Source organism: Ailuropoda melanoleuca, chromosome 5 (assembly GCF_002007445.2).
Source record: "Ailuropoda melanoleuca isolate Jingjing chromosome 5, ASM200744v2, whole genome shotgun sequence".
In the NCBI taxonomy this organism is placed as follows: domain Eukaryota; kingdom Metazoa; phylum Chordata; class Mammalia; order Carnivora; family Ursidae; genus Ailuropoda; species Ailuropoda melanoleuca.
Window position 1 is genome coordinate 39,646,627 of NC_048222.1, and position 23,358 is coordinate 39,669,984.

Consider the following 23,358-nt stretch of genomic DNA (forward strand, 5'->3'; position numbering starts at 1 on the left):
CTGGGCTCAGGCAGTTACCCCCTCACTGTGAGATTGAATCATACCCTCAAAACCTCAAGCCTGACAGGCACATGTAACGCCAAGACTCAAGGGTGGTAAAGAACACTAACCCAGGCCCTCACTGCAAGGCAAAGAAATATTTGGGGCAACACAGACAAAGCTGTCCCAGGAGAACCAGTCCCGGCTCTGCCACAGACAAACTGGGGGGCCCGGGTCAGCTCCCCTCTTGGGGCCCCAGCTTCTGTATCTGTGATATGGGGACAGTATGCCCTGTCCTGCCACCTCATGGGATGCCGAGGTCCCCCGGGGAAATCGGGTCTGGAGAATGGAGATGGGATGTAGGGGCTGGCCCTTGTTCTTTGAAAAGGACAACACCTGATCTTGGGGCAAGTGTGGCGTCCCAGTGACTTGGTGGATTTAACTGCCAGATTGTGACACGCTGGACATTGCCAGACCACATGACCTTCGTCTCTCTGCATAGGTTACTTAGATACAGTGCCTCTGTTTCTTGATGACTTTTGACATCTGTGACTTCCCACAGAGATAGTACGGAGGTTGTTAACCCCATTTCACAGCCAAGAAAACCAAGGTCTGGAAAGTTCAATGACCTCTCAAGACCACACAGCAAGCTAGGGACCAAACCAGCCCCTACAATCTCAGCCCAAAGGCCTCTCCCTGTGTTGGGGGACCCACCAAGTAGGCTGCTGAGGCCCCGAAGTTCCACTCCATAAAATGGGCAGAGTTGTGAAGAGTCTGCCTTGTCAGGCTGCTGGGGTGTTTTCTAGAAGACACATGGAGATAGGTTTTCTAGCAGATGGCCATGGTTTTTCTGATCTAGAACCTGTTGGGCCTAGTTCTCCCAGAGGCCCCCTAGGAGGTGTTCCTCAAAGGCACTCTTTCCAGCAAGTACTCACTGTCAGGCAGTGGAGCCCTGGAGGGAACATTCCTTTGGAAGACTGGGTCACATATCAGGTTGACCTTGAAAACTGGAGCAGCCAGAAGAGTAAGCTTGGAGCCCAAGCCTCACTTACTGATAACTCCCTGGCTCCCTCCCTCCCTCCCTGTCTCTGTTCCTCCCTCCCTCCCTCACTCTCTACCTCTCTCCTTCCCTCCTTCCGTCCCTCTCTTTGTCTCTCTGTGTCTCTCTGTCTCTTCCTCTCTTTTCCCACCCCTCCCTTGCTGGAAAGAAGAAAGCAGCCTTGACCGCACAATCGCTCACAGAATTAAGTAGCCAAAAATCACGTCGTCTAGACAAACAGATTTTATGGGTCCAATTAATTCCTGCTGGTCAAAAATAGGCATGCTTAATAAATGGATATATTTAGAATCTGTCATTATCTGGTTCCCAGGGGAGAAAGCTCAGCTCTTATTTCATAAACTCTAATTTCAAACAGAGCTCTGTTAACCCCCCCCCCTTCAGACCTCTCATGCTTCCCTGACAGCAGCGAGAGGCGGGCAGGAGCCAGGGCCGGGGGTAATTCGACCACAAGAAGCCACTGGAGTCCTGGGTAGCCTGAACCTCCGAGCCTGTCCCCTCTCAGCCATCAGAAGCCAGAAGACAGGATTGCTTCTCTGGGCAGCGTCTCCAGGGGTGGGGAGCTGCTGGGAGAGCAGGCATCCATCAGTCTGTATGTCCTAGTGTCTCAGGATCCTGTCCCTGTGCACCAAGGTCCACTATCGTCTTTTGCCTGTGCCTGCGGGTCTGGGACGCCTTTAGGGCTGTGTGAGCTCTGGCACCTTCTGTCCCTGCCAGGGCTTCGTTCTTGAGTCAGGCCAGAGCAGAGGAGGCGGTTGCTGGCTGAGGGCAGGACCGGAGGCCGAGAGGGTTCCAGGCATCTAAAATCAAGGTGTGGGCCGGGCTGTGTTTGTCTGCAGGATCTGGGGGAGACCCCTTCCTCACCTCTCGTGGCTTCCAGTTGGCCCAGCGTTCCCTGGCTTGTGGCTGCATCCCTCCCAGCTTTACCTCCATCTGCACATGGCTTTGTCTTCTCTCTGGGTCTCTCCTTGGTGTTTCTCCTATGAGGACATCCTGTCATTGGCCTTAGGGCCACCTAGGTAATCCAGAATGACCTCATTTTGAGATCCCTTATTACAACTGCTAAGACCCTCTTTCCAAGTAAGGTCACAAAGGCGGAGGCCCCAGCTGGGTGCCTGCCCCCGGCCGCCCTGTAGCCCCACTGGCTGCCTTGCCCACCCTGAGCAAAGATTTAGTGGGTCGGGAGACAGCCATGAATGACCACTAGGGACCATGCCCCCAGCCCCTAGGTCCCCAGCGGAGAGACTGTCACATGCGGTGAGGAAAGAGGCCCTCCACAGGTCGTAACACGTAGCCAAGATTCTATGGCTCCAAAACCATCATTCCTCTGCCTGAATGACCATCACTCCCTCCCTCCCTCCCACTATTTGATGAACTCATCATCTTCCGTTAAGACCCAGCCCAAACACACCTCCTCCGTGACGTCTGCCCTGCTTTCATCTCCCAGGGACTAACCTCCATCTCCTTTGTAGCAAGACCATGTGGTCTTCATCTCTGTATCTCTAGATCCTGGCAAGGGCCCGGGGTAGGTCACAGGCCCCACGACGTCATGCCGAACGCCCGGCGTCCCTCTTCCTGGGAGACAAAGGTCTGAGCTGGAAGGTCTGCTCACGGCTGCCCCTCAGGATTTCCTCCCGCCTTGCTCACCCCATCTTCCCCTCAGTACCGCCCCCTGTTCCAACCTCTGGCAGGAGAAAGCACTTCCTCCAGCGTCTTTACTTGTCTTCTTTTCCTTCCCAGGCTGGTCGTGGGCGCTCCATTGGAAACCAACGGCCACCAGAAGACGGGAGACGTGTACAAGTGTCCGGTGACCCACGGCAACTGCACCAAGCTCAACCTGGGTAACGTGAGCCACTGGTCTCCCCACAGTGAGGCCAACCACTGTCTAGGGCGGGACAGGCTTTAAAGCACATCCATGCCCACAGTCACACTGGCTTCTCCCAGCCACCCTGGGGTCCCTGCCCCCATTTTACAGACGAGCAAGCTGAGGCCAGAGAGAGGAAGCCACTTTCCAAGAGTTACGCCAGCTTGTCAGGGGCCAGCCAGGATTCAAACCTCGGCCTCCAGTGTTCCAGTCCATTGCTCTTTCCGACTCCCCCACTGCCCCTCAACTCAAGGCTTTCTCTCCCAGCAGGAGAAAAACATTTCCTGTCTTCTTTCCGGTTTTGAAGTAACAACAATAGCTAGTATTCATACATCTATAATGTTCAGCGTGTGCCAGGCCCTGGTTTAAGCACTTTTAGGGATATTGACTCATTTAATGCCCTCCACGACCATTCGAGATTTAAGGTAACAAAGGAGGGAATGGCAGCAGGGGGAGGTGAGGGGACCTGTCGAGAGTCCCCTAGCTAAGAAGTAGCGAGGTCAAGGTACCAACCCAGGCAGCCCACAGCCGCCCCGCAGTCAGTGAGCAGCACGGCCTTTCGGAAATGAAGGCGTTGTCCTCACCCAAGAGCCTGTACGATCCGTGTGTGCGTGTCCGTGTGTGTGCACATACTTGCGCGTCTCTGAAAACACACACACTAATCCTGTAAAGCACTTTGTCCTAAACATCGGACCATGGCTGGGCCATCACTTTGCTTCCAGAAGGGATCGAAAGTTCCATTTGGCATGAGACGCTGCCATCTCAGCCCTGCCACAAAGGGCTGCCTTCCCCAGAGCCAAGACCCTTGGCCTCCCTGCCTTCTAGGAAGGCAGCCTCTGCCCCCTCTGCCCTCCAGCCGCTGTGGGGTGAGGCTCCCTGGGGAGGTGAAGCCCGCGGGGCGGGCGGTGCCTGGTGGGGGAGGGGGCCGGGCTTCAAGAGATAAGCAGATGGATGGAAAGGCCTTCATCAAAGAGAAAGCCCAAGAACCCAGATCCCCAGGGCGGCCAGCTGTCCCATCACATGGTGCTGGACGCTCCCGCTGTCCACATCTGCGTCAGCACCGTGGGTGGGAAGTTCAAACCCCAGCGCAGCCGGGGCCCAGACTGCAGTAAGGAAACAGTCTGGGGGGAGGCAGGAGCCTCGCTGGTGGCTCACAGAGCCCAGTCATCACCACCCTGAAGGCACAGGCTTCTGAAACAAGCCAAGCTGGCTTTCTCCTTCCAGCTGGACAGTTTCTTCTCCGTGTGTCCCTAGGGAGCACACATCCTTTCTCTGAGCCTCTGTTCATTCATGTGTAAAGTGAAGAGGGTAGACTCGGTGACCCCAGGATCCATTCCGGGTCTAAGATGTCCCCAACCTTTCCTGAACACCTAGTATGTGCCAAGCAATGTGCTAGTTTCTGAGGCTACAGCAGGGAACAAGAAGCCAAGGGCTCTGCTGGGAGAGGACAACAAGCAAGCAGACGAACTAGAAAGTGGGTAGAGATAGACGGGCTTACCGCCACAGGTAGGGGTAAATGCTGTGTGATCAACCGCAGTGGTGAGAAGAGAGCCTGGGTAGGGAGGAGGTGGGGAGAGATTCTACCCTAGTGATGTGATCAGGGGAGGCCTCTTTAAGCAGGTAACGCGTGAGCAAAGATCTGACGGCAAGGAGTCAGGTGGGGCCAGAGCATGCCAGGCAGTGGGAGAGCATGTGCAAAGGCCCTGAGGTGGGAATGAGCTTACTCTGTTGGAGGACAGAAAGAAGGGTCACGCAGCTGGGGCAGAGGGCGCGAGGAGGGGCGTGGGAGGGGTGAGCACTGCCCTCAGGGCTAAGGCCGCCGAGAGAAGCTTCTGGTCCAGGTGGGGACATAGACACATGAGCTCATCATTTAGTTTCCTCTACTGCTCTGATTTCCAGTGTGGATCCTATTTCCCTCCAAAGGAGGAGGAGAGCCTGCTGGCAGTGAGAGCCATGAAGCCATCAGCCCGTGGAAAACATTCCCAAACTGGGGCATAAGCTGGGAGGTGGTGGGCAGCAAAGTGAGTCAGGGCAGAGGAAAAGAACCGATCAGGAAGCCCTTCATTTGAGGAGTGTTTCTTTCCCTCCCACCGAGGAGAAAGTGTAGGGCAGGAAGACCATCTGTCAGTTTATCCCCACAGTGGAAAACGCCAGGCTGGGAAACCTGACTCCTGGGTTTTCCTATGGCCTTTCCAGGCTGTGAGCTTCACCAAGCCAGGAATGTTCTTTCTTCTCTCTCCAGGGAAGGCTAAATGGGTGGCAGACATTCACAACTCAGTGCGGAAAAGCCTGTCGCTGGCGCTTTCTTCCCGACACCTGGATGAAGTCCGGGGTTTAATGAAGGGCAGAGATTCAGGCAGAGGATGTGATTCTGGAAGGCAGACCCTGTGTGAGGAAGGTCTTGGGCCCCACGGTCCTCAGCCAGACCCACTGAGAAAGATGCTAGTCTCTCCTAGTCACAGAGGGGCAGACTGAACCCAAGAGAGCATAGTGACTGCCCCAAGTCCACCAGGCCCATACGCAGCAAAAGCAGGACGTGAGTCCAAGTCTCCCCTACCATGCTTATCTGCTTCCGGGTCAGCAGTCTGACTAAGGACTTTGGTCACTGAGACTGGGGGAAGGAGATGGTGCATGGTGAGGTGACGTGAGGTGAGGTGAGGTGACATGAGGTGCCATGAGGTGAGGTGACGTGAGGAGATGTGAGGTGACGTGACATGAGGTGAGGTGATGTGAAGTGAGGTGAGGTGCCGTGAGGTGGCATGAGGTGAGCTGACATGAGGTGAGTTGAGGTGACATAAAGTGAGGTGAGGTCAGGTGAAGTGGGGGGCATGAGCCTGACACAAACGGAGGGCAGAGCTCCCCAAGCTGCTGAGGGGTAGAGGTTGCCCAGTCAAGGCTTAGAGCTTGCTCTCCAGATTTCACACTACCACTCCACTGCCACCACCACCCTGCCATCAGACAGGACAGCTCGGGATAGAATGGTGCACAGCCTGGACTCAAGTTCCCAATCTCTCATCTACCAGCACTTGACCTTCTAGAAGCCACTAACCCTCTCTGCATCTCCATTTTCTCGTCTGTGAAATGGAAATGTTGACTCTTGGGCCTCCCAGGACCAAGAGGGGGTCCCGGGAGGGTACATGTGGGCAGTACTTTGTAAATGATATAGGCATTATAAAAACACAGGGTTATTACTATTCTTTTCTCTCTGGCTTCTTTGGACAGACAAAAATAAAACAACTCCTGTCACTCGCATCTCCAGCCAAGAGGGGCTGGATTTCAAAAGGAGTCTTACTACCAACTGAGGGAACCCAGAGAGAAAAAACAACCAACCCAGCTGCCCCCAGCCCCAGCCCACAGCACAGCGAGGTGTCGAAGCTCGGGCCTCTGCTAATGCCCGGCCCCAGGCCCCCTCTTCAAACTGACAGCCACCACCGAAGCTAAATGCAATCCATTCCCAGTGGAGGCCACCCAAGTCCTTGGAAGTCAGCAGGGAAAACATCTACTTGCCCCTCACGGTACAGGAAGATTGACCTGCTCTGCATTTAATAAAATGCCTGGCTCACTTCCCCCTGAAACTCTACCCCCTGCCACATGTCCACACACGTGTGTACACCGCAACACATGTGTTGACACATGCGCAAAGTGTGTCATACCAGCTGACACATCATCGCACTTCTGGAGAAGTCAAGCTTGCTTCCTTCCCTTTGGTGGCCTGGGGGAATGATTTCGTCAAACCTTCACAGAATTTTTTCTAGCAATTCTAATCTGCCCCAGCCCTCTCCTGACACTCAGTTGGCTAATCGCGCTCCTCATCGGCTCTCTTGGCAGCCAACCACAGAACGACGTTCGCGCAAGACCTCACACACCTGTAGAGGGCTCTTGCTGCCCCGTGAGAGAATCGGTTCTCGTATGTCAGTTTATCAGATGAGCAGAGAGCCAGGGTCACGAGGAGGACACGGGCTGCTAAGCTTTGATGGCAGACTGGCTCGAAGGAAAATGTGAAGGGGATGTACCCCAGAGGAAGCCAGCCTAAGTCAGTGTTCTGGAAGATGCAGGATGGGACACATGAGGAATGCTAGACCCTGGTCAGATGTCTGGAGGAGGAGAAATGCTGGACTAGGCAATGCTCTGCTCAGTGCTTGCTGTGTGACCTTGAGCTTGCTGTGTGACCTTAGCCTCTCTGAGACTCAGTTTCCTCATCTCACAGGGGATTGTGAGGAAGTAATAAGACCATGTCTGGGCAAGACCTTTGTATACCATGAAGGGCTGCCGGGACGTGCAGGCGAGAGAGGGCTCCAGAGGGGCAGGGAGAATCAGGGAGGACTCTGCCTGGCCCTGGCCCTGCCCCTGCCCCAGGCACCTCTGGTGGCTGACGGCAGCAGCGGGCTCTGGGTCGGCGGGGAGAGGGCTGCAGCTAAGTTTCTCCCTCCCACCCCAGGAAGAGTCACTCTGTCCAATGTGTCTGAGCGGAAGGACAACATGCGCCTCGGCCTGAGCCTGGCCACCAATCCCAAGGACAACAGCTTCCTGGTAAGAGCCACCCACCCCACCCTCTCTCCACGTCCCCACCTCTCCTGCCCCATGGACCCTCTGCTTGGGGCCAGGAGAGGCAGGGGGTGAGTTACGGTGTCCTTACACACACACACTCGCACTCTGTCCACACGTTTGGGGAGCAGTTTCTGAGGGGGACAGCCCCGTCAGGAAAACAGATTGAGCTCTTTTGTGTGCATTCCTCGGGGATGCAGGATGGGCAGCCTGAAAGGAACTGGAATAAGGACGGCCAACGTTGTGAAGGGGGCCTATCCCTCCTTCCAGAGAGCCAAATTTCTGAGCCAGGGGACTGAATCTCTGCTCTAGGTTCGATCAAAGAAACAGAACACACCACACACCCTCAGAAGTCTCCGAAGGGAAGCCATAAATGAGAGAACACAGATTTACGACAACTGAGGGAAGAGATACAGAGCGACGGGCCCCCGCAGACTGCACAGGGTTAGATGGGAAGGCTTCCTGAGGGAGGTTTTTGATTTGCTTTTCAAGAAGAGACAACGGGTCTTAGCAGGGAGAAAAGAGGAGGGGGTACTTGTGCTGAAGTGACAGGGACATTTATTCATTTCAGCACCAATGCTTTGAGCACATACAATGTGCTGAGCCCAATGCTGGACACTGGGGACTCAGCAGTCAACAGAGCGCCTGCCCCCCTGGGGCTTCAGTTCTAGTGTGGGGAGAGCTGATAAGCCACCAAGTAGAGTAAACGCGCTGTTGGGGCAGAAAGGCCTGCTCTCAGAGGTCTCTGCACCCTGCCCAGGCGAGTGCACGCAAACTTTGCACATAGTCACCGAGGGCAGCTGCCTGCTCCTTGCCACCATGGGTTGGGCCATGCTGGAGATTCAAAACAGGATCCTGCTGGGACGGATGGTTCTAGAAACAGCTGCAAGAGAGCATTTCAGAGAAACATTACTCCAGAAGGCCCCATAAAATGAGCCACTCTTTAAGATGGGAGAGCTTGTGTCACTCTTTGTTCTTGTCCAACAGTATGTTTCTGTGGACAGCTGGGGCATTCAGGGTGTGGAGCACCAGACACCAGGACAACGAGAGGAGTGGGATGCTCAGGGGCTGTGGAAAGCATAGTGGGCCTGCCAGGAAAAGTCCAGAGGTGCCTTGGTATATGGTCAGCCCACAGCCCTTCATCATCCCAACCAAGGGCAAACAGGACCCTGGGTCCTGTCCGCACACAGACCTGTCAGCGGCTTTGTTGCTAGTCCCTTTTCCTTCTGAGGCTCCTTATCATGTTCCCATCAAATTGATTTCACCTACTTCACAAGGTGGATGAAGGCCCAAGAAGGATGGAGTGATACACCCTCTGGGGCTTCTGTGGGTTGGTTAAGTCCCTGGTTTATAAATGGCAACTTTTGTTCACTTATTCACTCATCCATTCATCCATTCACTCATCAGTCTATCCCCCAACCACTTGTTTATCTCTCCATCCATCTATTCATCCACCCATTCACTCATCCTTCCATCCATCCCTTCTTACACCCATCCATCATCCATTATCCATCATCCATCCATTGTCCATCATTCATCCACCCACTCATCCATCCATCACCCATCCATCCATCCATCATCCATTCATCCATCTATCCAATATGCATCATCCATCCATCCATCATCCATCCATCCATTATCCATCACCCAGCCACCCATCCATCCATCATCTATGCACCCATCCATCCATCTGTCATCTATTGGTCTATCCACCCATCCATCATCCAACCTTCCACCCACCCATTCATCCATCCATCATCCACCCACCTACCCATCCATCCATACACCCACCCATCTACCCATCTATCCATCCATCCATCATCCATCCACCCACTCATCCATCATCTATTCATCTATCCATACGTCATCTATCCATCTATCCATCCGTTCATCATCTATCCATCTGTCCCTCCAGCCATCATCTATGCATCTATCTCTCCAGCCATCATCCATCATACACCCTCCTTCATTCTCCCCCCTACTTCCAGAACTAATTTACTGCAGCTTCAACAAAGGACAGAGATAAAACAAAACCTTTAAAATCTGACTTAAAAAAAGAGAGCTAATTAAAGAAAGGAATTAGAAATGGAATAATTATTTTTTCAAACCAAAGAAGATTACAGCACAAAATTTAGTCCCGGGTTTCCTGGCAGCAGGACAAAAAGGGAGGCATGGGGCTGGGCTTTGATTTTTAATGACCCTGACCCTGAGTGGGACTCATCACTCAGTCTTTAAATGAGGAGCTGACATCAATGTGTTTGGTAACAAATTTCAGAGAAGGAGCAGAAATATTCTTTTTTCTTTCACCAGTCAGAGGCATGGGCGTGTTCCCAGTCCTGGAAGTTTCCCCAGTAAGGACCTTCAGGTGACCTCTTCAGACAGAGACACTCTTCTAGTGACCTTGAAGGGTCCACTCCCATGGATGATGCTATGTGGTGGGTGGGGTGGGCAGGTAGGGTGAAGGAGAGTCACAACTCTAGATGATGGGATAGAGAATGGGACCCTTGAAAATACAACAAAGGAAGACTCTAAGATCAGTTTTCTCCATCCCCTCTGAAACCAAGGGAACTAGAACACATTAGAGCAAGAAAGAATTCAGTTAGACTCCAAGAAGACACTCTAAATCCTTGGAGTACCAATCCTCAGCTAGAGGTTGTCTGCCTTGGGTCATGGAGGTGGGGCTGGGCCAAAGGCTGTTGGGCCTGGACCCTCCCAGAGACCCCCTACTGACTAGGGGTCTGCCCTGTGCTTCACAGGCCTGCAGCCCCCTCTGGTCTCACGAGTGTGGGAGTTCCTACTACACCACAGGGATGTGTTCGAAAGTCAACTCCAACTTCAGGTTCTCCAAGACGGTGGCCCCAGCTCTCCAAAGTAAGTAGCTTCAAATCTGCTGACCCATGCTGAGTGGCCGTCATGGGAGGCTCCGAGCTCTGATCCCCGCCACCCTGCAGCTACGAAGCAGCACCTAGACTCTAGCCCTGCCCTGTTCCAGAATCTTCGGGTTACCCATGACAGAGTGATGGTGGGAGGCCAATGAGCTGAGGTTATGAAGACAATCCTGGCAGCCAGAGAGGCTCACTGCAAACCCACTGTGAGTGAGGAAGAGGTTACTGGGCCACCACGTACAGCAGGCAAGCCGTGCAGAGCACACCTCTGGGGACATTCACTTAGACTACAGTGTGAATGGTGCCCTCTGATGTTATGCAATGCAGTTGCCTTGTAGGTGGAAGGCCAAGGAAAGCAGAAATATGCCTGGTAACGGTCCTCTCTGACTGGGGTTCCTGGATATCAGGAAGCTCTGCCCAGCTTGCCCAGAGCCTCATGGAACACAAAACCTCCCACTCACTCCCCACCCGCCAAGAAAATCTGGAGAAATAATGTTCAGACCTTGTCTCCCGCAAGCCCAGACTAGTTGGCTCCGAGCCTCACTATTTCCTCTAGGCTGAATACCATCACCCAAGCAGCTGCTAACCCGTTTTATTGAGGGTGAGGGGATTAGCACCTCTGGCTAGCAGCAGCCTCCCTCCAAACCACACAGCCCAATCAGAGATCGCGGACGGTGCTTGGGGGTGGGGGGAGGAAACATCAGAGCAGCAGGGGCTGGAAAGTGGTCCTTTTAAGGGTGAGGAGAAGGTGTTGATCCTATGCTCACAAAGCGGCCAAGGGAAAGGCAGTGCTGTGACTGGCAAGTTCTGTCACAGGAGGTGTGAATGGGGAACCTCACCCCAGGCCAACAAATGACCATCAAAGCCTCCGGGTACTCCTCTGATGGAGGCCCGCTCATCTGGCCCACCAGCAGCCGTGTGCTGGGAGCTTATCAGACACAGATCCCAGGAAGCCCTCTCCAGAGGCTCTAACTCCATAGGTCTGGGACAAGCCCCAGGGTGTGTGAGCGAGTCTGTGTGTGTATGTGTTTACCAGAGTGTTCAGCCCCATTTAGGAAGCACAGATCTAAAGCAAAGTTCTTCCCAAGATGCTTCAAAAAAGAAAAAAAAAAAAAAAGAATGTGAATTGCAAGAAAGAAACGAGCAATTAGAATAGCAGTTAGAATAAATGCATTCTAATAACAAAGATGGCTTAAAAATAAAAGAAACCTGGCTCCTACCACTAGATCAGGAACTCCCCCTAACTAAGGAGTTTCTGTCTCGGTCACGTCCATGGCCACCCGCACCACACAGCTGGCCACAGGCATTAAGCTCGACCAGACTGGAAAAGGACAAAGCCATCTGGCTCTGTGAGCCCAGAAGAATGGGGCCATCACACGCTGCACACGGCGTGCAGGTGGGACAAGAATGTCTACATTCAAAGCCGACACATTTTGTCTCTGGTGAGCACTGACTTCAAGCAATCGCTCCTTCGTGATGCTGAAGTTACTGGAGTGGTTAACACACAGAAGGCTCCTGCCATATTGCTGTAAAGTAGATTTCACAACAGCGTGAAAGTTCTCCAGCAAAAGTTAGCAGATACCCAATATTTCAATATAATATAATATTAGTATGTATATATCATATCATATTGGGACATCTAATTTCAAAGCAACCCTAACCTTTCACCAATAGAAATAAGTCACTTAGATTTTAAAAGAAGCTTTTTGCATTTGTTACGTTACCAATGTTTCTTGTGGGTTTTTATTGTTCATTTTAACTTGGTATTAATATTATAAGAATATAGAGAAACCTTTATGCTGAGAGCAGAGATAAAGGCACAAGTGCTTGACCTGACAATGTCATTGTCACGTTAACAAAGTACCTTGCTTACAAAAAGAAAAAAGAAAAAAAACATTAAAAAAAAAAAACAACTGAGAGGCTCCGCTAAGATTTCTTGAGCACTGACATCGTGCTCAGCCCTTTAAAAGCCTCGCCTTCCTGATGCCTCCTGGCAACCCTCTCTATCACCACGCCTGTTTTTACCACAGAGACAACAGGCGCTGAGAGGTTAAGTGACTTGCCCAAGGTCACACAGCTAGTGCCTGGCAAAGCCAGGAATTGAAGAGTCTGATGCCGGATCCCCCATCCTAAGCCATCCCCCCGACCGCTCTCCTAAAAAGTGAAACTCATTCATTTGGGCTGAAAGCGGTAAGTGCAGCCTGCCCGTTACAGTAAAACAAACGACTGTGAACTACTGATCTGGGCAGGAGGGCTGCCTCGGAAGCATTAGCACTGATGGTAGGCTGGTCCCTGATGAAGAGCAGAGGCGGTCAGGCTGGATTTACTCTTGGTTCAAACAGCCCGCACAGAGTGGCCGAGCAGAGCCAGGAATTCCTGGGCTCGTCATCCGTGTTGCCCAAATAAACAGCTCGCCCAAGGAATTACAGCTCCCTGGCCCAAGGAATTACATACATGTGACAGGGTCCTTCTTCTATTGTCCCCTGGACACACACCTGGAGAATCAGAGACTGAAAGCACTGAGTCCCTGGGCAGCCATGACCGTGTCCCCACTTCCCAGGGTGCCAGACCTACATGGACATCGTCATCGTCCTGGATGGCTCCAACAGCATCTACCCCTGGGTGGAAGTTCAGCACTTCCTCATCAACATTCTGAAAAAGTTCTACATTGGCCCTGGGCAGATCCAGGTGAGTGTCTCTCTCCTCCTCTGGCCAGGGGTCCCCAAACCTAGGGAAGATGCTGGCCTGGGCCGTGGAGGAGCGTGATTGCACATGCTAACTAGGTCTAAGCGCAAGGACCAGGCCCAGGCCCTGCAGCCCAGGACGCCCATCTCTGCTGGGTGCATCCGGAGAAAGTTCGCGGGAGGCCCCACTTCACCAGTCAAGCCTGTCTTCTGGGATAGATGCCACCCTATTAAGAAAGACTTTTCCTTGGGAGAGTAAGAAGGAAGGCAGGGAAGGTTGAGTGGATCCCTGCGGAGTGAGGCACAGGGGAGAATTAGACACAATGATCTTGAGAGAAGACTGAGCGGGAGAGGGAGGGAGGGCATAGTTGCCAGCATGTGTCCAAAACATCGCTGGGCTAAAGAGGGAGTAGATTTATTCCGTATTGTTTTGGCCAGACAAGTGAGGACAGACATATAGGAGGCACAAGGTGGCAGATTACAAGTAATCCAGGAAATTATTTTGTAACAATTAGAGCTGTTAAAAAGGGAGTGGGATTTCTCAAGAAGTAATGACTTGCCCAAGACGAGAAGATCATCTTTAGGGTACCGTGCATGAAAGTCCTTAAAAAGGCACCGAATAACTCGGGGCCCATCCAACAGGAAGGTTTTATCCTTCTAGTCCTACTACAGGCCTTTAAGGATTTTTGTTTATTTTGAGGCTATTAGTATTGTCTCTATCTTATCCAACTTGGGGATAAAAGGTTCTCCTCCAAGTTTTCAGGAACCTAGGTCCCAGCGTTTGGTGAAAAATACCATGGCCCCCCAGTCATGCTGCCCCTAACATTTTAGGCTTCAGTCCTATGCTCAAGCAAGAAACATAATCTGTTGGGCTTTTCTTTATTTTTATTATTTTTTTTAAGAGAGAGCGAGCGCACAAGCTGGGAGGGGCAGAGGGGGAGGGAGAGAGACTCCCAAGTAGACTCCATGCTCAGCCCGGACCCGACACGGGGCTTGATCCCACCTCACAGCCTCCCCTCTGGAGAGGCACCTTCTCCCTGCCTCTCACCAAGCCACCCATTCATTCCCGGAGCTCTGCAGAACTTTGCAGAATGGCTTCCCTTCCCAGCACCCCTCCCTCGGGCAGGTCCCCCACCCTGCACCCTCCCGAAAGTCGCAGACGGATTTATGACCCCAGGGAGCCTCACGCCAGCTTTCAGGGGGATGTTCTGTGGTCCTCTGCCCTCTCTCGCAGGTTGGTGTTGTCCAGTACGGAGAAGACGTGGTGCATGAATTTCACCTCAATGACTACAGGTCTGTACGAGATGTGGTGGAAGCTGCCAGCCACATTGAGCAGAGAGGAGGAACAGAGACGCGGACGGCATTTGGCATCGAATTTGCTCGGTAAAAAAAAAAAAAAAAAATCCTAATAAAATAGAAAGAATGATAATTTACTTGAATCTCAGATACCTGGTCTAATTCTACACCGCTGTGTAACAAACCTCCACAAAATTCCATATCTTGAGACAATAATTTATTAATCCCTCCAGGTTCCGGGGTTGGCTGGGCTCAGCTGGCCCGTTCTCTCTGGGGTGCTGTCCTATGGGTGTCGTCTGGTGTGTCAGCTGGGGCTCTTGTCATCAGAGGGGTTGACTGGACTGGACATCCACAATCGCACACTCACGTGGCTGGCAGTTGTCACGGGCTGTTGGCTGGAGCTCCGTGTGGGCTGGCGACCGGAGCACCACACGTGGCCGTGTGGCTCGGTTTTCTCATGGGGTAGAGCCAGGCTCTGAGAGGGGGTGTCCCAAGAGAGCTTTCCAGGAAGCCCCCACAGGAACTCAGGGAGAGGTGGAAAAAAGACAGTCCACTGGGCCAAGGGCAGAAGAGGGGGAAGGTCGAGGAATGTTTCTATTTGGAGCCTTCTGACAATAGAATGGGGTTCCTGTCTGAGGGTATTGGAGCCAGACTGTGAGGATGATAATGTCATAGCTAAAACAACCCTGAGTGGCCACTGAGGCTCTTAGGCTTGAGAGTGTTCTCATCAGATAGGCACACGAAGGTGAATCTGGTAGTCACGTATGGCTTGGAGGCCATGGGGACAATGACGTGATTCCACCTTAGTTCACCCAACACTTCTTATTCAGGGGAGCAAGCAGGACAGGGGGATGACCAGGCCAGATTATGATGGGTTGGTGGGCCATTGTCAGGACCCAAGAGAAATGGGAGCCGGTGCAGATTCTGAGCAGAAAGGAGATGTGGTATGGCCTACTTGTCCATAGATCATTCTGGCTTCCAGAATGTGAGTAGTGAATATCAAACTCTCACTGCTCTCAAGGAACTTAGGACCTGATTTCCAAAGGAGCAAATCCAAAGCTTTTTACGTAATAGAACGTCACGATTTTAAATTTGATGATTCATGTCGATATTCACCCCATTGCAAATTCATACAGATGCTCACACAATTCCACTATATGGAAATATGAACATGAACGTTCTTGGCTTCATATATAATAAAACCTGTTTCTCCCCTGCCACACTTTTTTTGCATGGAGTTTTGTGCCTGGGCCTGACCCTTCAATGAGACGATGGAAACATCTAGAATCTCCTTTTGAGGGACTAGCAGAGTTCTCACTCCACCAGGTCAGGTTTCTGCTCAAAATTTGCTGTAGTCACATCAAGTGTGCTTCTGGCCTCCTTCAGCTCCCGGCTCATATTAAAATTTGATGTTGTTTTGTTTTTTTTTAAGTCCATCTATCACAGAGCTGAGAGAATAGCAGATGGCCTGTTTCTCTTAACTGGGAGCTTGAAAATGCTCTGAACTAGCTTCTTCCAGGCTTTGTGAATCCCTCAACATCTAAATCACACGTATGATTTAGAGATTTAACCTAGCACTGTGGAGCTTAAATCTATGGGTCAGACCCAAGAGGTGTCACCAGAGTCTAAGGGAAACATTTATTTTCAGATCCTTACTGGAAAATTCTACCTGCTGGGCCAGACTTTGGGTCCAGACTATGTCATTCCTGCTCAGAACCTCACAGTCTAAAGGAGGGTTGGCCACAGAGGCACCGAGAGCCAGTGATGGTTCCAGAGCCAGTTTCCTTGCTTCTGAAGTGGGCTGCCAGCTCTAAGAGTCTCTCCGCAGCATCGCAGGCCAGCAGGCCAGGCCCCCGGTCCCTGGCTGGATGGCCCAACAGGCAGGCCAAACACCTGCTCCAGGCACTGAAAACAAAATAAAAAGCAAGAAAAAGAAGTATTTGTCATGGAATTCGATATTTAATAGCTCCCAAAATAGAATCAAAATAGTCCTCGTGAGAAAAGTCAGAACTTCATTCAGCTTCATTCCGTGTATTTCAAGGATTAGTGTTGTTTGGGTGTTGAGTTATGCTGGCCCATCGCCCTTCCAATATGTAGGGAAGTGGTTCTCGGCATCACTACTCATTAGAACTTTGGAAAAATACTGATGCCCAGGCCATGCCCCAGAGCTTCTGATTACATGCCCTGGTGCGGCCTGGACATCGCAGTTTTCTTAAACTCCCCAGGTGATTCTAATGTACAGCTGGGTTTTTGAACCACTAACTTCGAGTGTCTAAAGGTCTCCATCTGACCTTGAACTTTCCTTCCAAACCCACCCTGCCCCCTTTGCTTGCCTGAACAGCATGGTCAGAACGCTAAAGGGATGCCTTAAAGTCACTTTGAAAAGACAGGCAAGGGCCCCTGGGTGGTGCAATCGGTTAAGCACCTGACTCTTGGTGTTGGCTCAGGTTGTGAATCTCAGGGTCTTGAGATCTACGCTCAGCATGGAGTCGGCTTGAGATCCTTTCTCCCTCTCCCTGTACCCCTCCCACTTGTGTGCTCTCGCTCTAATAAATAAACAGAAAAAAAAAAAAAAAGGACAAGCAGATATACGACCCATCTGAGCAGCTAGTGAACCAGTAGTGTGGACATCTCAACCCAGCTTCTTCGTTGGTTCCAGATCCCAGCCCTGTCGGGTTGCTGCCCTGTTCGGGTTGCTGCCCTGGGAAGGTGAGTGGGCTCACCTCCCCAGCAACCCGACGGGGCTGGGATCTCCTCCTCCCTGGAGGAGCCCTGGGGGCTGCCCCATCCCTACATCCGTCTTATGACCCTCCCCCGTGCTCTGCTTTCAGCTCAGAGGCTTTCCAGAAAGGCGGAAGGAAAGGGGCCAAGAAGGTGATGGTTGTCATCACAGACGGAGAGTCCCATGACAGCCCAGACCTGGAGAAGGTGATCCAGCAAAGCGAGAGAGACAATGTGACCAGATACGCTGTGGCCGTGAGTCCTGCCCCGCGTGTCCCACCCTGCGTACCCCTAGAGTCTTAGCGGTCAAATCTCTGGGGAATCCCAAGGGCATTTTCTGGGTAGTAAACAAGCTTCAATGGGTCTCTGCTTATTTCATCCTCTCCTAAGAGCATCTAGGGAATTTTCCTTCAGCACTGACCAGGGCTAGCCACAACAGTTGTGGGGGCTTGGGGTTTTTTCCTCCATGGCCAGGGATGTTCTGAAACCTCAGAACTCTAGGAAATACCTCCAAGCCACCCGGCCTCCAGACCCCTATCTTAGACCAGGGGCCTTCTCTGGCCCCATAAGACAGCCTGTCGCAAATTGCAAATGGAACCCCGAGTTCTGCTCCTGGCAGCCAAAACAGCGGCCCAGCCCCTGGGGGCAGGGGCTGTGGGCATGTGGGGAGGTCTGTGCTATGTCCTGGTTGGTCACCCTGCCCCTATTCCCTGGCAGGTCCTGGGTTACTACAACCGCAGGGGGATCAATCCAGAAGCTTTTCTAAACGAGATCAAATACATCGCCAGTGACCCCGATGACAAGCACTTCTTCAACGTGACCGATGAGGCGGCCCTGAAGGACATCGTCGATGCCCTGGGGGACAGGATCTTCAGCTTGGAAGGTGAGCGATACCTACCGAGAGGGCTCTACGCTCCCGGGCTCACATCAGGTGAACCCCATGGAGCGACATCCAGCCCCACAACACGGAATGCTTCAGCAGGAGCCATCCCTTCACGACAAACGCCGTGGTATTCCGTGCGGGGCCGGAGGCTGTGCACCTTACAGACAGCCCCTGATGGTGGCTTTGCTGACATTCTCCTCCTTTGACCACTGATGATCCTGAAGCCTGTAGGAGCCAAGGGACTTGCCAAAGCTTCCCCAGCTCGGAAAGGAGATGGAGTCTGAGCTGGTGTCGCCAGATTTAGCAAATACAAAATATGGTGTTTGTGGCCGACTCATACTAAGAAGTTATCCGCTGGTTGTCTGAAGTTCAAATTGAGCTGGGCATCCTGTATTTTATCTGGCAACGCTAGTTTGGACGCAGCTGGGCCTGCCTCCATAGCCTGAAATGCTTCATCCCCAAGTCCTGCAGCCTCCCACTCTAACAAAAGCACTTTGTGCAGGGTTCCTTCTGATTGCCTCTCTCCTTACTGTTTAAACTCCAGTTTTGTTTGCACGGCTCTCCTTTGCACTGTATATTGCTAGAGCCGGCCCTCCGGACCCTGGGCTGGGCCGCATGAGAGGGTTGCAAACAGAGACAGAAAGCAGCGCCCCAGAGCCTGAGCGCGTTGGAAAAGATGAGCTCCAGACACGCGAGGAGACAAAAGCAGCTTTCATCCACAAGGATAAAGGAATAGGAAGTGTGAGCCTGAGTTTTGACACTCACACTCGGACTTAAATACCCAGATGAGGGGTACTTCTAGAAATGGGTGTGGAGGGGGGGGGTGGGGGGGGGGGGGGGAGGGGGGGCGGGGTGCTGTTCAGCACACATGGGTTTCTTGTGCAAAACTATGGTGGTGACAGGTCTCCCTCCCAAGGGTCGAGCCGGCATTTGGGAATCATCCAGAGGCATCTGGAACCAAAGCTGGTGAATAATAGGAATGAGAGAAGTGAGGAAAGAAATGGAATTTCCACTTCTTGCCAAAAATGTAGACTATTTCTTTCCATGCACTTTTCTTGATCTTTCCCCTATTTTGACAGTCATTTAGCACACATGCTCTGTCATATAACTCGTCCCAAACCCTTTCTAGAAGTGACGGGGCTACTAATAGTAAAGCCAGCGGCCACAGGAACTGCCTGGCACCTCCCTGTGCAGGCTGCCAGCCTCTGGGGCCACCCAGGCGGGCGGTGCTGCTGGACTTAGCCTCAGGGCCCCCCTCTGCCCTCCCGAAGGGGCCGCCAGGACACCGGTGCTGCGGGTGGAGATGCAGGTGCGTGTGGCGCGAAGCGATCAGACGTGGAGCTGAGATCTGTCTGTCCCTCTGTTTTAGGCACCAACAAGAACGAAACGTCCTTCGGGCTGGAGATGTCGCAGACGGGCTTCTCGTCTCACGTGGTGGAGGTGGGTGGAGGTTGGAGTCGCCCTCCGGTGCACTTCCCAGCTCTCTAGGTGGTCACCCCGCCTTTCCTGAGCTCTCACCCGTTTCTCCCGGTCTCTCTGCCTCTGTCTGCCGTGGCTGCAAAAAGAAAGTCAAGGTCTTCAACTTACAACAGGTTGTCTCGAGCCCTTTTCGGCAGGGAGTGGGCTACAAATAATGACCTGCGCAGGGTGCCGACGGGGGCATTTCCTCCAGGACCAAAGGTCCCAACCGGTCCGCCGAGCCTTGCGCAAAAATTGGGTCAATGTGAAGAAGCCAATCGCGTTGTGCTAATAGTACCCTGCGCCCCAGACGGCCTGTGCGTGCGGGGGCGTGGCCGGCGCGGATGCGGGGAGCGTGTCCAGATGCGCCAGATGCGCTCCCTGTGCAGACTCGGCATAAGATGGCAGAGGTCCCAGGTGGGCACCGTGTCACAAGCAGCATGCCGTGTCAGAGGCTCTGTGTCGCAGGCCCGGAGCGTCAGGCTGTCACTGGCCCTCCGCACACCTCACCGGGTTCTGATTGGCGAGATGCGGCTGGAACCTCACAGGATCGCCGCAGGGGCAGGGAGTCGGTGTCTGTGACAATGTTTTCTAAACTGTGGAGCCCCGCCTGGGAGCACTGCATGGTGGGAGGACCGCGGAGCAGAAGTCTGTGTCAGTGGGCATGCTTTGGGCAGACAGGTGTCCTAGCTGTTCCCAGGCTGGCGCCACAGGAGTGTACTCCTGCCTCCTCGTTTGCCAGAAAAGACCTATTGATCCTGCCTTATACATCCCCTTCACTATCTCACCGATTCCCGTGAGGTGAGTCAGGCAGGATTCCTTGGTCCCAGTCTTCAGAGGAATAAACTGAGTCACACAAAGTCCGAGTGACCTGCTGAAGACATAAGTGAGAAAAACACTAGTCTTAGACTCTTCCTCTCCACTCCAAGGAGCTGCTCCCTTAAAGCTTATGGAATCTAAGGGGGTCTGAGTCAGAAATCCCAAATCCGGGGGGGGAGGGGCGGGGACATGTGCACAGCAGGCGGCAGGCGGAAGGGCGGAAACCTGACTCACACTCACGCTCCGCTGTTCCTGAGCTGCATCTGGACAGTCTCATGCCCTCCCGAACACAGCAAGATATAAATGGAGCTGCCTGTAGTAATATATCTCCTGTTATATGCACACAGCTCTTAAAACCTTTCCAGGAAATTCCTGTGCCCCATTTCATGCTCAGCACAGCCCTGCTGGCTTGGCAGGCGGGAATACTCTGTTTTAGGTGGTCAGATCTGCAAATCTTTTCTTCTCTGTGCTGGGCCTTGCGCTGGGTCCCTCCTGCAGGCTCCTGCTTCGAATGCTATGGTCCAGGTATGCCCAGGAATCAGGGAACCTGAAGAGAAGGGGAGGTTATGACGAGGTTTCTCAGTGCCGGCCACTGATGCCTTCATAATTGGCCACAGCCGTCCGGTCCCTGGGAGTCCAGCTCCACAGCTCTCAGGGTCGGTCAGATCTCTGTGGGGATGGAGAGCAGGTGGTCCAGCCTTTCAGCTTTCCCCGGAACAGGTCCGGAGCCCCAGTGAGTCCATGTCCTGGGCTACCTACCAGGCTCCATCTTCCCCAAAAGTGTTCCACAGACATATTTAGACAGCTGCTTCCTGCAGATGTGTAAAGAGCCTTCAGCTGCCCTGGGCCTGTTTAGTTATGTCAGAAAGAAAGATCTCTAGTCCTAGGGGAAGAACCCCATAGAATATTCTCAAATAGCAGAGGAAGGGTCCAACAGCTCGTCACCTGGGCTGCTGTTGTCTACCTAGCAAGGAAACCAGACTTCAAGTGAAAAAGGATAAAAGCAACAAGAGGAAAGAGACTCCAGTGCCCAGGGTAGGAGAGGACACCCCCAAATGTCACCTGGTCACTCAAAGAACCCAATGCCCCAGGCCACAGGAGCCACTGGGGAAACCCAGCTAGAGTCAACCCAGGGAACACTAGTCTTGATTTGCAAAAAGGGGAAAAAGATATTCTGGAAATTAACATCAAGAAGGCCAGCTGTGGATCTCTGGTTAAATTCTAAAACAGATTTTTAAGCCAATGGCTCCATTAGCATTTGGAAATGAATGCAAAGGTCACTAATAACTGGAGTGGCTTCCATTAGTCCTGGCTGCCTGCTGAGGTGGTGAACTCCCTGTTGAGCTGGGTAATCAAGAAGAAGCTGCAGGAGTCTGCCAGAAAGCTTACAAAAGGGATCCATACCTCCCAAGGGGGCGCAGACTCTATGAGTCTATAATGCCCACAGGCCGGGAGGGGAAGCTGTGGAGGAAGGAAGGGGCTATAAACAGTCATTGCACATTGGTGGTGGACAGACGGAGCAGCGGTGCTCCTCTTACCCGAGGGCTCAGCCGAGGAATTTCACATGGACCTCCTACCCCACGGTCCACACATCTCCCCAACCCCAAAAGTTTCCAGAAGGAAGCAGTTTTATTAGTGTGGGTCCTGTCTACACAAATACTTTGGTGACTCAGGGACCTGAGATGGGAAGAGGCTATTTTCCTTTCACCTACACATGATGACCCAGCAGGACCAGCCCTCCCTTATGTCTGGAACAGGCCAAGGGTGGGGAGCCTCCCACCTCCCACCTCCCCAAGCAGCTGTGCCCTTCCCACAGCGCCTCCTGCGGTTGTTAAGGCTGTTGGCCATTATCGGAGGCTCTGAGCTGCTGAAGCCTTCAGGCTGTAATCTTCCCTAAGGGTTTTACATCTGAACGCGTTTGGCACCTTTGATTCAATCAAAACCGAAAGAAACTAATCCCTAGTGATGATGTGAGGGGTGGAAGCTGTAAACTCTATGCCCCCATAGCCCTGAACAGTGGATTCTTCCATTTGCCAGCTGGGGTGTTGGGGTGTCCCCAGGAGCCACCCTGTGCGGCCAGGACATGGGAGCTTGCCGTTCCAGATTGCCTACAGGTGACTCCTGGTGGCAGGAATCATCTCCAGTTCACTGGGGGGGCATCCTCCTTGCCACCATGGCTCCCGGTTTCCAGCACGGTGAAGGGCTTCTCTCCGCAGAAAGGCTGAGAGCCTGTTTCCAGGTGTCTCCTGCACAACCCTGTCTACACCTCCTGGCACTTGTCCCTTCCTCAGGCTCCACTCCGGGCTTGTTAAAAATACATCATCTTATGACAGAATCCGAGCCCTTAGTGAAAGTATAATCCATCCTCTTAACAATGTATTTGGCTTAGGAGGGGCTCTCGGCCCTTCTACAGTCACTCCGATGATGGGCACGCAGGCACTAGGGAGCCATGGAGGAGTCTGGGGAGGAAGACAGCACTCAGGGTCTTCTGGGTGGTCTCTGCATCAGCGCACGGAACCACCAGCAGCCCCCTCCCCCTGCTGGCACCGTCCTGCCTATCCAAAGGCAAGAAGACTTCACACTCTAGCCACCAGGCCAGGGAGTCCCGGCCTCAGCCCAACTGACTGTTTGGACCCCGATCATTCTCGGCTGTGGGACTGTCCTGTGTATTGTAGGCAGCAGCCCTAGCCACTACCCACCCGATGCCAGACCGACCCCAACACCACCACCCCCTCCCCCCGCTATGACACCCAAAACTGTTTCCTGGCATTGACAAATATTGCCCCCATTTGGGATCACTGCCCTAGACTATGCTGTTTCCAGGGCTGGGGACACAGACTGGCTGGAACACGGTTTGAGGAGATATGGTCACATGCCCAGGGAGCCTTCAGCTCAGCTGGGAAGGCAAGACTGCTACAGAGGCTGGGGCAGAAGGCAGCGAAGAGCTGAGCTAGCAGAATCTAATGGCAGCTGCTAGGCTCAAGTGAATACACGTACAGGTTTTCTATAGGGAGGGCACGGACTTGGCCTTGACCATGCCTGCATCCTCATTCCTGCACAGAGCCCCAGAAAAGTCAGTTTTTGCCAAGGGTCCATGGGCAAGGCCACCTGGGCACACCCTGGCAATATCTGGTGGGAGCTCGGGTGGCCCCAGGGGAAAGGAGGCC

The 23,358-nt window shown here is 52.9% G+C and overlaps 1 protein-coding gene and 1 long non-coding RNA gene across 6 annotated transcripts in view; one reads left to right on the forward strand and one right to left on the reverse strand.

Annotated features, from left to right (window-relative positions):
• ITGA11 (integrin subunit alpha 11) overlaps nt 1–23,358 on the forward strand; it is a 114,746-nt gene that overhangs the window by 54,160 nt on the left and 37,228 nt on the right. For both annotated transcript variants that reach the window (XM_034660769.1, XM_034660770.1), the window contains exons 3-10: nt 2,777–2,877; nt 7,339–7,430; nt 10,202–10,316; nt 12,891–13,018; nt 14,249–14,397; nt 17,142–17,286; nt 17,749–17,914; nt 19,284–19,354. In XM_034660769.1, coding sequence (XP_034516660.1) covers nt 2,777–2,877; nt 7,339–7,430; nt 10,202–10,316; nt 12,891–13,018; nt 14,249–14,397; nt 17,142–17,286; nt 17,749–17,914; nt 19,284–19,354 — 967 coding nt within the window. The remainder of the gene's footprint in view (nt 1–2,776; nt 2,878–7,338; nt 7,431–10,201; nt 10,317–12,890; nt 13,019–14,248; nt 14,398–17,141; nt 17,287–17,748; nt 17,915–19,283; nt 19,355–23,358) is intronic.
• Nucleotides 18,758–23,358, reverse strand: part of LOC117802344 — a 9,839-nt gene continuing 5,238 nt past the window's right edge. For 2 of the 4 annotated variants that reach the window (XR_004625564.1, XR_004625561.1), the window contains one exon: nt 18,758–20,246. This is a non-coding gene — a long non-coding RNA (uncharacterized LOC117802344). The remainder of the gene's footprint in view (nt 20,247–23,358) is intronic. The other 2 variants (XR_004625563.1, XR_004625562.1) reach the window with 2 other exon arrangements.